Here is a 15,310-nt window from a genome sequence, read left to right on the forward strand (position 1 = left end):
GAGGAAAGAAAAAAATATTGGGTCAGCACAAACGGTGTGCATAGCCACTTTCATATACTCAATAATCAACTTTATATACATGATGGAGGAAAGAGAAAAAAAAAAAAAAAGAGCCAGCTGGTTAAGCAACCACCTGGCATTCCAACCTTCTAGGTGCTGTGGGAATGGTGAGATATTTCCTCCCACCAGTCATTTCTCAACTAGTCAATCGATGTAGTTTTGGAAGAAACACAATGAATTGAGACGTGAATTCTAGCATGTGGGGCAAGTAAATAATCACAGCAGATGGACAAAGTGAAAGAGAAGTCAAACAAGCTAAAGACACCAAATGACACAGATAAAGAAATAAAACCGCAGCTAAAGTCTTCTTCTATTTGAACTTATCGAGATTCATCACCTCTGTGGCTGCAAAAAAAAGCACCAGATTTCAACAATTATCCACCCACCGTCCTACTCACACTTGTGGGATATTAAAATTTTGCAAACATTCCAGATTACGTACACCCGCTAAAAAACCACCAAAAGCCAACCTGCCACCGCTTCAAGCATTCGCTGCAGGGGAAGGAAAAACACCAGAGCCTTTAGACTCATTAAAAATTAAAACTTCAATAACCAAGTCATCTCCAGTAACCAGATCAATAGCAATGTTGATATTACAATCTTGACTAGTAGGTGGCTTTGTCATTACTCATCACTTAACTTTCTTCCTTCCTTCAACAAGCTGTTGATTGGCTCCCAATTCTTCTTCTTCTTCTTCACCTGCTGGAATCACTAAATTGTCAACATCAATACTCCGTTTTCATGCGAGGAAACTTGTTAGAGGTTGGATCATGTTGATGTTACCCGGTCTACTTAGGCCTAACTCTCTTTTCAACCATGAAAAAAAATTCATTAATTACTTGAGCTAGACTGCTAAAGACCATGAAAACTTGCAAGTAATTTTAAGCCTTTCACTCTTGGTCAAGATTTCTGCCAAGTCTCCCATTCTAATCAAAACTATGTCTAAAGGCATATGCAGACAGCTTTATTAGCATCAACAGCTTTTTCTCATGTCGTAAGAATTACAAAAGAAAAAAAAAAAAACCATGGTTCCCAGACATTTCCTACTCCTTTTCTTCATCCTCTTTGGTTTCTCTTGTTTCCAAGCTCAAGCCCGCTTCATCACCGGCCGTCCATCCCCAACGGATCTCGTATCCGATGGAATCTCCACCGTTAAATCTCCACCTTACCTCCTCCTCCTCAAGCCGCTGGCTTCGGCGGAGGTATCCTGTGAGCAGACTTACGGGTTCTTACCCTGCAGCACCACGGCGCTCGGGAACTTGTTTTTGATCCTTGTTTATGGATACCTCATGTATTTAGCTGCTACTTACTTGTCCAATGGAAGTGAGGTTTTGCATGTGATCCGCGGTCCCGGGATTGTTGGAGGATTGTCCTTGCCTCCGCTTGGAGCTCTGCCCAATGCAATGCTTATTCTTGGTAACATTTAAATTTTTTCTTTTTCTTTTTTTTGCAACTTTTTTATTGTGTTGTTTGGTTGGTGAGATTATGTGTTAATGCTCTGATTTATGAAGAGACAATTAAGTCCTAGTCATCCCCTGTTTGGTTGATCAGAAAATAGATTAGAAAGACCGAAAACGTGAAAATTTTGATTTATATTGAGATTATTCATTTTGGGGTTAACAGAGTTACCGTCTACTACCCATTGTAGTCCATTTCTTGATCATGATGTCAGTACTCAACTTCAAGCTCGTAGAGTTGATTTTGGAAAATTTTAATTGCTTCATTCTTTTAACAACTAAATGATTTGAAGTTCTAAATAATATATGAATTGCATATTTTAGCTGAAATGTTTTTACTCTTCTATTGAAGCCGCAGGGGCGGAGCGTCCCTTTGTAATATGGGGGGGTGGGCCTATTTTTAATGATTTTTTAAAATAATTTGTTATTAAATAATTAATATAATTAAAAAATAATAAAATGATCTTAAAAGCTCATTCAATTTTACTCAAATTTTTAATTTTTTAAATTTCTCCACTCATCTTTTCCTTTTTTTTTATCCTTGTATAGTGAAATTATAAAAAAATAAAAATTTTATTTAATTTTTTCTATTTATATTTATTTATTTTTTAATTATATTCNTTTTTTTTTTTAAATTTTTATGAATCATCAACTATATTCTTTTTTTTTTGTTATATATGTTATATCTCCTACTTGTCATGGTTTCTTTTTACTTTTATATGAATTTTATTTTTAATGATTTTAATTTTAAAAATTTAAAAAATTATTGTATATATAATTCTCAAATATAAATTCTAGTATTGCATTATTGGTTGTTGTTCAAATTTTCACTAATATTTTTTTTATTAATCCTAATTATATAAGAAAAAAAATTATCTTGAGTATATGTTTTTAATGTACTTTACATTTTATATTTAGTTGAAAGAAAATTATCTTGAGTATAAAAAAATTATTAATTTCTATATATCATTTTAACTATTTATAGTTTATGTATTATAGTTTAATATTTAGTATTACAAACTTAAATATAATAAAATAAGAATATTAGATGTTGATTACATTAATTTTTTAGTCGTTTATATTGAAAATGACAAGACTTCAAAACAAAATGGATGATAAGTTTCTTACAAATAATTTAATTATTTATATTAAAAAAGATATTACCATCGTTGAACAAAACTTTCATAGAACACTATTTATAAGTTTTTTTTTTATTTCTTTTGATTTACATATTATTTAAAATTATTATTTATTATAAATCTTTTGATTATTAATAGTTAAGTTTAATATATTAACTTTAAAAATTTTTTACTTTTATTCTTCTTAACCTTTGGCTCTCCCAATAAAAATTAGCTAGCTCCGCCCGGATTGAAGGTTTTCTTTGTTATGGTTTACCTGACAAATATATAATATGCTTTTTTAAAATAATATATATGAATTTGTTTTTTTTTTTTACTCCCCTTCTCTTTTGTTCTGATTGCATGAGCAACGTTCGAAAGTTATCATGCCACAGTATCTGGCCTCGTGTACTTAATGGTTATGGTTTTACGTCTAGAACACATTTAATTGGTTTTCTTTTCTTCCCAGTATCTGGACTTTCTGGAGCCACAGAAACTGCACAAAGTCAGGTTTCTGTCGGGATGGGGATGCTAGCTGGGTCAACTATCATGTTTCTCACCGTGGTATGGGGATCCTGTGTCGCTGTTGGAAGGTGTGATCTTCGTGATTCAGTTGCAGTAGATGGAACAATTACAAAAGGATTTAGCCTAACAGGTGTGCGACTCTTCTCAACATTATGCTCAGCTAGTTAGCTATGAGGGGTTGATGAGTTGTTTTACCAAGTATCATACAGTGGCCAAGAACATATGACTTGAGTTCTCACCTTTTCTTTCATCGAAACTTCCCTTGGATTTAATAGTGACAACTGCTGCAAGAAGAAAACCTTGAGAATGGACAAATGCCCTTTTACTGTAGTCAGTTCTAGTATCAATGGTTTCTTTTTCTATTACTATGTATTATTATCAGCTTGTCATGTTATATCTTCATAACCTTAAATTATTAAGTGGGGAAGGGATGCTTTCTTTTAAGGTCTGAAGTTTCCATTGTAGTCAACATAACTTCAGAAGTTGGGCTGGAATACTGGGGATGAGTCTAACCTTCTGTGACGGCTCATTGCCTAAGTGCATGAGTACACGTGGTATCTTTGTTTGAGCTAGTCTCTTAAGATGTGATTATTGTTTTTAGGTCGATCCCTAATCCAAAAGCTTTTCTTTTTCTAGTTGCCCCTAATGCAAATGTTTGTCCAATGTTGCAGAGACTGGTGTCAGTACTGATATTTGGACTTGCTATGCTGCAAGGATAATGGCTATGTCGGTTATCCCATTCATTATTGTTCAAGTATCACAAATTCTCAATTCAACTTTAGGAAGACGATTAGCAGTTTTGATTGCTCTTATCGTATCACTCTCACTGCTGGTTTCTTATTGCTTTTATCAGGTAATAATATTTTCCATGAAGGAATTCGATCATCATGTGTTCCAATATTTGTTTTTCTTTAAATATTATTTCAACAGTTTTTTAGACTCTCTTTACAACTTAAAAAGCTATCTCTTTACAACTTTATTGTAAACGTTAGCAGATGTGTGAAAATGAATTATTTTCTGCTTTCATTGGACCATCTGGAAAAGCACAACCTGTATTCTTTACAACTTAAGCTTTTGAGTAATTGTTTAGACCGAATCATGGTTAAGGTTTTTGGTAAAGCTTGTTGTTTTTTGAGTAAAGGTAGGATCAACACAGCATATTAAAGAACAAGCAGGAAGAACAGAGTAAGTGGAAAAGTATTTTTTTCTAAATAATAGGCTGCTAGTTCTGATATGTGTTGACTCAGTAAATATACATAGTAAAGACTTAACAAGCAAGCAAGGGAGGAGCCTCTTTATGCATGACTCTCCAAAAGTTTTAAATTTTTTTTTGATATTATTAAAATTTTTAATTTTTTTTATAAATTCTCTTAATGATCCCTCCAAAATAATTTTTTATTTAATAATTAATGTAAATAAGGAATAACAAAATGATTTTATATGTTTGACTCAATTTTAAAGTTCTTTTATTTTTTTAATTTATATTGTTATTTTTGTTATTTTTATTTTATTTACTTATATATTCTAAATCTCTATAAATTTTCTTTCACAAATTTTCACAAACCATCAACCGTATTTTTTTTTTTTGTTATAACTTATGTGGGTTCTATCTTTTACTTGCCATGTTCTTCTTTATTTGGTTATGTAGATTTTATTTTCTATAAGTTGAATCTTTAAAAATTAATAAATTATTTTATAATTCTCAACTATAAGTTGCGGTGTTGTACTATTACTTAAAATTTCATAAATGTCTCATTTTTTATTCAAAATAACCAATGCTTTTTGGTATGTATGTTGCAAACTTTAAGTAATAAAGATATACATACCAATTGACAAAATGAAATAATTGTATTTTTTTAATATTATTTTATTTATTATATATAATTTTAATGACCCACAAAATAATTTTTTATTTAATAATTATTTTTATTCCTCATATTGTTTGATCAAATTATAGTCAGCATATTACTAGTTATGCCCAGCAAGTAAGTTTTAACTTAATATGTTAAACCTATCAAATTTAAAAAAAAATAAAAATGAGTCTACTAATCTAAACTTACTAAGTTTTAATATAAATCTAAGTTTATTATAACATATTATATTTTAACAATCTAACCAAATAACTTATCATAACATGGTATATCTTAATAGTTTAATCCAATAACTTAATATATTAATTAACAATTTAAGAGGCAAATAGAAAATAAGAGGAACGCTTCCTCATAAAGATACCCATTTTGTGTAGAACACACAATATAAAAAAGTAATTTATTTGAGTTTGAAAAATTATTCTCTTCTATTCTTGCGTGTAGAGAGTGAGAGAGACTCATTTCATAATTCCTTTCAGTCATATATATATGACACTATCATTATTGTTAATGTGTATTTTTTTATATGTCCAATGTCTTATGAATTTTATTTAATCTTTTATATGAGTGAGAATTGAATTATACATAAATTTTTCTTTAACTGTTTAGTATCTTATTTTGTTTGGCCCCCTCATCTCATCTAAAAATACTCTAGCTTCGTCCCTGCAAGCAAGCTTTGAATAGTAGCTAGGCATAAGATTACATGCTAATCATTACATAAGCCATTCACTGGGCATAGCTGTCATAAACTTTACAACAAGAAGTTGTCATAATTCAAAACTAAGTATAGACCTTTGGTTAATAACATGTCTTGAGAAAGTCTTCAATGTAAGTCTTAATTCAACACTTCTCCCTAAGACTTGTTCTGTAAACCCCAAGCATAGATCTCAACTGCTCAAACCTAGTCTTAGGTAAAGCCTTGGTGAATATATTTGCAACCTGCATATTAGAAGTGCAGCAGCTGAACTTGACATCACCATTTTTTTCATCTTCTCCTATGGTATGAAGCTTGACCTTGATATGTTTGGTTTTGCCATTATTGATTGGATTTTTCACAATTGCTATTATTGATTTGTTGTCAACAAACAACTCTGTAGCATCATTTTGATCAAAATTCAAATCACCAAGTAACTTTCTAAGCCAAATGGCCTGGTTAGTGGCTATAGCAACAGCAATATACTCTGCTTCAACAGTAGATTGCTCCACAACTTCCTGTTTTTTTGAATTCCAGCTGAACATGGCATTTCCAAGCTGACAAGCATAGCTTAAAGTGTTCTTAGAGTTTTCAACACTGCTAGCCCAATCACTTATGCTAAAACCAATGAGTTTTATGTCATTTACATGTTTGAAATATAGACCAAGGTCTAAAGTTCCCTTCAAGTATCTCAAAATCCTTCTTGTTGCTGCAAAGTGCTTAACAATAGGATTTTGCATAAACTTGGGTAGAAAACTCACAAAAACATGATATTTAGCTTGGAACCATATGATATATAGTAAACTACCTACCAAACTTCTATAATAAGAAGGATCAAATAGCTTTGGGGAGTTAGTTGCAGCAAACTTTTCATTGACCACCAAAGGAAAGTTTACTGCCTTACATTGGCTCATGTTAAACTTTTTACGTACTTTAATAACATACCTTTTTTAAGATAAAAAGATACCATTAGCATTTTGATCAAGTTGAAACCTGAGAAAATACTTCATTTCTCCCATACCAGACATCTCAAACTCTGATTCATTGTAACTTTGAATCTGTTCAGAAATTCTCTATTAGAACTTGTTACAAATAGGACATCGACGGAAAGGGAAACTATGACTTTTACTTGGTCATCGACCTTGTAAACATACAATGTGGGCTCATTTGGACTTCTCATAAACCCTTTACTGGTCAAATATGAATCAATCTTGATGTACCATGCTCTAGGGGCTTGTTTGAGTCCATACAAGGCCTTGTGCAGCTTATAAACCATGTTATGCTTACTTTTAGCCTCGTAACCTTTAAGTTGGTCTACATATATATCTTCTTGTAGAAAATCATTTAGAAAAGCTAATTTGATGTCCAAATGCAAAATTAGCCAACCTAAACTTGTAGTTAAGGCAATTAACATTTTGATTGTCTCAAACCTTGCAACTAGTGCAAAGGTTTCACCAAAATCCACTTTAGTTAGTTGAGAGCATCCTTTCACTACTAACCTAGCTTTATACTTGTTGACAGAACCATCAAGGTTGAATTTGGTTCTGAAAATCCACTTGACTCCTATGACATGCATAGTGTCAGTTCTTTCCATCAGAAACCAGGTACTATTCTTGTTGATTATATTCACTTCTTCATCCATAGTGGCTTTCCAATGAGTTGAATTATGAGCTTCTGCTGGTTAGATCAACAATAGCCACATTACACATATTATAAATGTCATGCAATGTCCTGACACCTTTTACAAGTATCTTAGTGTCATTAAGATCTTCTTAAGCCTTTGGAATAACATTAAGTAAGGAATCTGAATTGAGTAATCTGTTTTCAGAGTCATCAATATCATTTGAGTCCTAATTCTAGTGAGCTTTTTCATTGAGCTTAGCATCTCTAACTATTTGCACCTTATTGGTCTTCACATTGTATACCCTATACCACTTGGACTGCATGTTGTAGCCTATGAGAACTCTCAGCTATAATCTTGGCTATAATTTATCTCTCTTTGTTGCTGGTACATGAATGTAACAGACACAACCAAAGGTTATAAGGTGGCTCACAGAAGGCTTGATATTGTGCAAAGCTTTATAAGCTATCATGCTGTTTAAGGCCCTTGTTGGTAATGAATGTTGCAAGTAAATAGTAGTATTAGCTGCTTTTGCCCAAAAATGCTTAGGCATTGATTTTTCAAATGACAAGCACCTAACCATGTTTAACAATGTTCTATTCTTTCTTTCACATGTTCCATTTTGTTGGGGAGAATAGAAAATGGTAAACTGAAGCTTAATGCCTGCAACAGCTAAGAACTCATCAAACTCAACAGACAAGTACTCCCTACCATTGTCTGTTTTAAAGTTTTTAATCTTGCAACCTAATTCAAGCTCAACTTGTGCCTTGAACTTCTTAAACAATGAGAAAACTTCTGACTTGAACTTAATGAAGAAAATCCATGTCATTCTAAAGTAATCATCAGTGAATAAAAGAAAATATTTACTGCCATTTAGTGATTCAACACTCATTGGACCACACATATCTAAATGTACACATCGAGCCTTTCCACATCTCTCCTGGTGCTTCTTAAAGGGAATGGCATCCTGGTTTTCTTGCCTAATTGACAAACTTTACAGATATCAATGTGTTCACGTATGGAGGGTATTTTTGTCACTAAATTGTCAAAATTCAACAACTTCATTATTCAGTAGTTACAGTGTCTAAATCTTTTATACCACATTTAGACACATCATAATTAGCCTTTTCAACTGCACTAAGGCTTAAGTGTTGCATTTCTAAAGGAAAACATATGTTTCTCATCTTCATTGTCATTAAAACACTACCAAAAGGCTTAAATATGGTGCATGCCTTGTTCTTGAACAACAAAATGTAGTCATTATCAATCATTTGACCTACACTAAGTAAATTCTGACTAGCCTTAGGTGCCAAATAAACATCAAAGACATACCTAGTTCCAGCTGGTGTTGTGCTAGCAACTGTGCCTTACCCAATAGCATTCAAGTAATCAACATTTCCAGTTTCGATCTTAGCACAAAGACCTTGTTCAATGGAAGTAAACAAGGATGAATTTGGTGTTAAGTGATTTAAGCAGCCACTAATTATTAACCAAGTATGATCTAACTTTCTTATTTTGCCTTTGAATGCCATGAACAATAGTTCTTCAACAGACTCCACGTCTTCTAAGACTTGAGCTTGCTGATTTGACACATTGTTCTTGCATATTTTTTTTACATGACCAAGCTAATTACACTTCATGCACTTAACATTTGGCCTAAACCAATAATATTTTTCAGCATGGTTAATCTTTTTGCATAAGAACACACTGTATTTCTGGTGTTCTTATCTTATTGCTTCTAGTTTGTAGCAGCATCCTTCTCTATGTCTTTTCTCACTTGGAGACCTTCTACTATTGTTGTGAAGGAAATTCTTGTCTTTGAATCTTGCTTGCAAAGCTGTCTTAGTATGCTCATTAAGCTTGATCTTTCTCTTTGCTTCTGAGGTTTGTAGAGCATTAACCAGCTCTTACAAGGACATCATCGTGAGGTCTTTTGATTCTTTAAGAGCTACAATTTTTGACTCAAAACTTTTAGGAACTCTTACTAACACCTTTTCCATAATTCTAGCATCTGAAAACTTAACTCCCAAAAGCCTCACTTGATTGACAATCTTCATCAACTTGTCCACATAGTCTTTCAATGTCTCATTATCCTTTATCTTTAACACTTCAAATTGTCTCATTAGGTTCAAAGTCTACATCTTTCTAGTTCTGTCAAACCTTTAGAACTCCTCCTTGAGCTTATCCCAAGCTTTCTTAACTATTTCACAAGGCATTATTCTTGTGAATATTACATATACCACAACAGTGTGAAAGTACGACAGGACTTTATATCTCTTAGCCACTTCTTCACTATGTTGTTTCATTTGATTTATGATGGGGTTGGCTCTTAGCTTAGGAGGCTTTCTTCCTTATTCAACTGCCTCCCAAAACTCAAAGGCTTTAAGGAAAGCTTTCATTTCAACTACCCAAACAACATTTCACCATTGAAATCTAGTGGTGAAAAAAATGAAGTGTTGCCATTTGAAGCCATGTTCTGATGAAGTGAGGGTTGCTTAGTTTTCTTGTGAAGGTTGTAAAGGCTTGCAATCATGCCTCTAAGACCATGAAAGCTCTGATACCATTGTTTTTTTTTTTTTTTTGAGTAACGGTAGAATCAACACAACATATTAAAGAACAAGCATAAAGAACATAGTAAGTGAAAAGTAAATTTTTTCTTAACAATAGGCTGCTAGTTCTTATATGCATTGACTTAGTAAATATGCATAGCAAAAACTTAACAAGCAAGTTTTGAACAGTAATTGGGCACAAGATTATATGCTAATCATTACATAAGTCATTCACTAGACATAGCTGTTATAAACTTGACAGTAAGCAGCTATCATAATTTCAAACTAAGTATAGACCTTTGGTTAATAACATGTCTTGAGAGGGTCTTCGATGCAAGTCTTAATTTAACAAATCTTGGATCATGAATTCATGATCCATATCTATTGCACTATGGATACAATGAGTTTCAATTGATCAGAGCATATCGATTCGAACCAACTAGGTTGGTGAAAATGTAGTTCTCTAAAGTGGAATGCTGTCAAATTGCTGTCAGTTCTCTACTGGCAAGGTGAAGGTTTGTTTTTGTGTGGCTGCGGGATGGATGTGTCCTAGTTTCCTGGTGGAAAAATCCTTTGGGTGCTGCTTAACAGTAATTGGGAAGGACAGATGGAGAGGTTGAAACAGGAGCTTCGTATTCTCGTGGTGATTCAATTACTGGTAATTAATATGTAGAGATTGCAGTTACTAGTAATCAGTATATAGAAATTTCGTTTCACCTTTATTTTAATGAACGGATTTAGCTGCTAGTATTTTTGTAATAAGGATTCTCACTGTGGTGGGTCTATTATTTCCTTTTGGTTAATCTGAGCTTAAGAATGCGACGGATAGCTAGCTACTCTTACACCATTTGTGTTCTTCTTAACATTATGCGTGAATGCTATAACCTAGGAAAAGTAAATGGAACTGAAAATAGTTGTTTTTTTTTGTCTACCAAGACCTGAAATTCCCTCTAGCATAATGCATTAAAGGTTTGAATATGCTGTATTGATTGGTCAATATAGTTAATATTATTACCATATGCTGTATTGATTGGTCAATATAGTTAATATTATTACCATGACTAGTATATTTTCTGCTAGTATGAACCTGAAATCTATGGATAAAAGCGATTCAACAGAAAATGTGAGCCCAAAGTGCTTTAGAATTACATTATTGGGTAGTCACTTAGTTCTGTTAAAAGTTGTTTGCATTATAACTTGTAAAATTGAGCTTCCTTATGTAGGTAAAGGAATTTATTCATAATGATTATGGGATCTCAATTTTCATCAATGACAAACCCAGTCATGAACAAGAAAATAAAATCTGAAAATTATGTTCTATTGCATGGTTGAAATGTGTTATCCGGTAGTGAAGTCTTATGTCTGCCGAGCTGTTGGTAGACTTTTCATTGCATGTCTTTAGTTGTCTAGATGTTGAATGTGGGGTTTGGAATCTTTTAATAGTAAAGTGTGGTTGTTCTGTCTAATACTGTCCTGAATAATCAGCTGAACTTTTTCTTTAAATATATTGATATTAGCTTCATGAAATGTTTGTTCCTCCGATAGCCGACTTTCTTTTGATGTGTGTGTGTGTATATATATATATATATATTATATTTTGCAGGTCTTTCAGCCTAGGGTCCAGAGAAGGCGACTTGCTTTTGCAAAGCATAAACATTTCATATCAGGAATCTTAAAACACTTGGAAAAGACTGCTTTAGGAAAACTTCTTGATGACAACGGTGATCCTAACACAGAAATGATAAGAGAGTCAGTTTTGAATTTTGACGATCAAGAAACACTTGGTTCTTCTGCTGGTGCTTGTTTGCCACTTTTCAAGTATTCTAACATTTGCTACTCTCTAAACAACATCTGACAGGTTGTTTGAGACAATTGACGAGAATCATGATGGTAGTCTTTCAACTTCTGAACTGAAAGCATTTATTATAGGAATCCGTTTTGAAGAGATAGACTTGGATAAGGATGATGCTCTGAGAAAAGTGATGGCAGATTTCGATATCTCCCTTGACTCTCTTGTTCAAGAGGGGGAGTTTGTAAGAGGTATTGAAAAATGGATTATTGAGGCAAAGCGAACCGGTGGTACTTATCTTGAACCTAATAACGGAACTTTTAAGTTTATTGACCATTTTCACAAGGTATGTTGAGCATTGATGACTTCTCCAGAGATTATATAACTTACACAGGCTGACTTCTTTGGATTATTGTGCAGCAAGCCAAGAGAGAACATGATTTGTTGGGGTCGGAGGAACAAACTGATGAGGTTGTTGAGGATGTTGAAAACCCTGGATGGACCTCCTTAAAAGCAGTACTAATGTTACTGCTGGGTACCCTTATTGCAGCTGCATTCGCAGATCCACTGGTAGACGCAGTTGATAATTTTTCTATTGCAACAAGTATTCCATCTTTCTTCATTTCATTCGTTGCATTGCCATTGGCTAGCAACTCTAGCAAAGCTGTACCAGCCATTATCTTTGCTAGCCGCAAGAAGAAGAGGACTGCATCATTAACATTTTCTGAGGTTTGTTTCTTGTTACTCCACCTATTTGTTGAGTAAAATCGAAGATCATCCGGCTGATTATCTGGCTAGTATATAAATTCTCATCTCCAAGTTCCTTGATGCAGCTTTATGCGACAGTAACTATGAATAACGTCCTCTGTCTGTCAGTTTTCTTGGCACTTGTTTACGCCAGGGGATTGACATGGGATTTCTCATCTGAAGTGCTGGTTATTCTTATTGTTTGCATCGTGATGGGTGCCTTTGCCAGTTTCCGCACCACTTTCCCGCTTTGGACATGTTCGGTTGCTTTCCTCCTTTATCCATTTTCTTTGGCGCTCGTTTATGTTCTTGTTTATGTCTTCGGTTGGTCATAGGTTCATGAATGTGGTGAATAGTGTTACATAGTTTATTAATGTTGGATTTATTAATGAAAAGTGATGATTAAAGAGTTATAAATAATTATTCTATTAAAATATAACTTTTTGATAGTTGTATTATTAAAAATTATTAAATATAATTTTTTAATAGTTGTATTATGAAAGTAAATAACTATTTAAAGAATTATATTATGAAAGGAAATAAATCTTTTTATTGCATTTAAACATTTGGCTCATTGGTCGATGCATGATCCCATACTTAAATAGTAAGATTCGAATCCCCCTCTTCTCAATTATAAAAAAAATAAATCTTTTTATTATATAAATAACGTGTGTTAAAAATTTTGTTATATCTTATAAATTAAAAAAACACTTTAAGAAAAGTGTTAATTCACGCTTGCAAAGTCATACTTTTCTTTTTTCCCAAAATTCCTTGTTTCTTTTCAAATTTTTCTAACAACTGGTGCAGGAGGTAAGCAATTTGTCCCTAGCTTCAGGTATAAACTATGGGACACTTCCCATTTGACATTGCATATTAGAGAGACTACTTCGGAATATTATTTGGATGAACTAGTGATGTGTTTGTTTTTTGAAGCAATGTTCCTCAGTTTACCTAATAACCGTAATTTTTTTCTTTTTTTGATCAAGAAAAATCATAAAGTAGATTAACATCGAACAATAACTTGAAAGTTCTTCATTACTACTAGTGCTACAATAACTTAAATTTATGTGTTTAACTTTTTCGGTAAATACTTTTAGCCTTTAAAAAAATTAAATTAAATATTAAAAAATTAGAAATAAAAATCAATAGATTGATAAAGTTCAAAGACTTGATCAATAATGTGTATAAAAAATACAGTATAGTGTTTTAACAAGTTCATGAATTATTTAAAAAAAATTCAAATAAGTTTTATTTTTTTATTGCATTCAATTAAAGCATTATATTTTTATTTTGAACAAAATACACCTTGATGATTAACAGTTAACTAACCGTTATTAATTAAAACACTACTTATCATTTTATATCCACGTGAACTTGATGTAGAATGTGAAATATATTACATGATCATATTTTCATATCACATCATCATTGGCATTTTGATTAATAACAATTAATCAATCATTAGTCGTAAAAACTTATTTATAAGAATTTGAATGAACGCAATTAAAAAAATAAAACCTTATTTAAAATTTTTTAAACAATTCTGAAGATTTTTTAGATATTCAGTTGAAAATACTAAAAATAATATTCATATAAAATATTCCTTTTATAGTGATGAATGGTGAAAATTTTAAAAATATTATAGTTAAAGGACCCATTGAAAATAGCATAAGAAACTTGTTATGTTTTTCTTTTCTAAATTTTTGTATATGATCTATTCAAGAAGTGTTCATTTTTTTTTAACTAAATACCATTTTTATATATTTCTTACCTGTTTGACCAATTTATAATTCTTAGAGTTCAATCCCTTTCTTCAATCAAACAAGTCAGTGTCTCCGTCCCCATTAGAGTCTTACCTGCAAAACTGGCATGCATTAATATTTCTTCTTGCTTTTTTTTTTTTTTTATATTGATTTTCAGACATATGTTTTGGCTTCCTCCATTAAATGCCTTCCAATTATCTTTCCTTTGACCTTCTGTCTTATATCTCCCACATGATATCAGGCATTTTGTCTCTCAATTGATCACATGTAATAGAAGTGGGTTAAATTAAATAGGCTATATATCAACTACTAATTAATAAACATATTAAGGAAGAAAACATATGATAGTCAACAATAATCATGGTGTTAATTATAATTGGTTTTCATTAGACTTTTCGTACGCCTATACTGTTGCAAACTTGTTTCATGTTCGCGGTAAAAGCATTTTTCAAATTAGATTATACTAAATGATCTGAAAATCAAAGAGTAAAGATAGAATGGCGACTATATAAGCAAATAATACGAACTTCAAAAATAAAATTTTACGTGTTTTCAATATTTTCTTTTATTTAAGACATTATCTGATGATGCAATAATAAGTTGAACATGTGCAAATTGATTGACTTGAAGGCTGTTAAGTTTTCTTTTTTAAGATGTGATGTGAAATGTGAGAGGAAAATCTAAGAGAGAAAGAGATGTTTTCTTAGAAGATTTTTGATGTCGGAGCCATACATGTTGAAGGGATGGTGGATGATTTGATCGTAAGTGAAGGGAGCAATAGGAGTGGAGCTGAGCTTGAGTAGCTTGCAAGTACCACAATTGACTTACAATCTCGTGGTGTGCATGTGGCAATTTCAACCAAAAATAATTGGTGGGTTTGATAGATAAATGGGTCTAATTGATATCAGTTGAAACTTAGGAATTAAATCGATAATCCAATTCACTCTACGTATTAAGCAAAGAAACTCTTTCCTTCTTTGCAATTGCTTGCATATGTTATGAGAGAAATTGTTGACAAGCTTCCTGTTAGCAGGAAAAGTACCCCAAAGCCGTTGATCAGGCTAATTCTAACGGTTTCATCGTCATCCATATTGACAATAACCACACACTTGAGATGAA

At 32.3% G+C, this 15,310-nt stretch overlaps 1 protein-coding gene across 1 annotated transcript; it reads left to right on the forward strand.

Moving 5' to 3' along the window:
• LOC18594115 lies at positions 1,007 to 12,829 on the forward strand. The gene is made up of 7 exons (XM_018125184.1): positions 1,007 to 1,476; positions 3,105 to 3,290; positions 3,832 to 4,013; positions 11,496 to 11,641; positions 11,751 to 12,027; positions 12,102 to 12,410; positions 12,515 to 12,829. Exons 1-7 carry the CDS (start codon positions 1,086 to 1,088, stop codon positions 12,761 to 12,763), a joined length of 1,740 nt encoding a protein of 579 aa, XP_017980673.1. The 5' UTR covers positions 1,007 to 1,085; the 3' UTR covers positions 12,764 to 12,829.

Source organism: Theobroma cacao, chromosome 7, assembly GCF_000208745.1.
Source record: "Theobroma cacao cultivar B97-61/B2 chromosome 7, Criollo_cocoa_genome_V2, whole genome shotgun sequence".
Taxonomy (NCBI): Eukaryota; Viridiplantae; Streptophyta; class Magnoliopsida; order Malvales; family Malvaceae; genus Theobroma; species Theobroma cacao.

What these genes read in the sequence shown, in the direction of transcription:
- LOC18594115 (XM_018125184.1), top strand. Translation starts at nt 1,086, where the DNA reads ATGGTTCCCAGACATTTCCTACTCCTTTTCTTCATCCTCTTTGGTTTC. An exon ending in CAATGCAATGCTTATTCTTG is followed by an intron (nt 1,477 to 3,104) that starts GTAACATTTAAA and finishes TTTTCTTCCCAG; the next exon opens with TATCTGGACTTTCTGGAGCC. An exon ending in TTATTGACCATTTTCACAAG is followed by an intron (nt 12,028 to 12,101) that starts GTATGTTGAGCA and finishes ATTATTGTGCAG; the next exon opens with CAAGCCAAGAGAGAACATGA.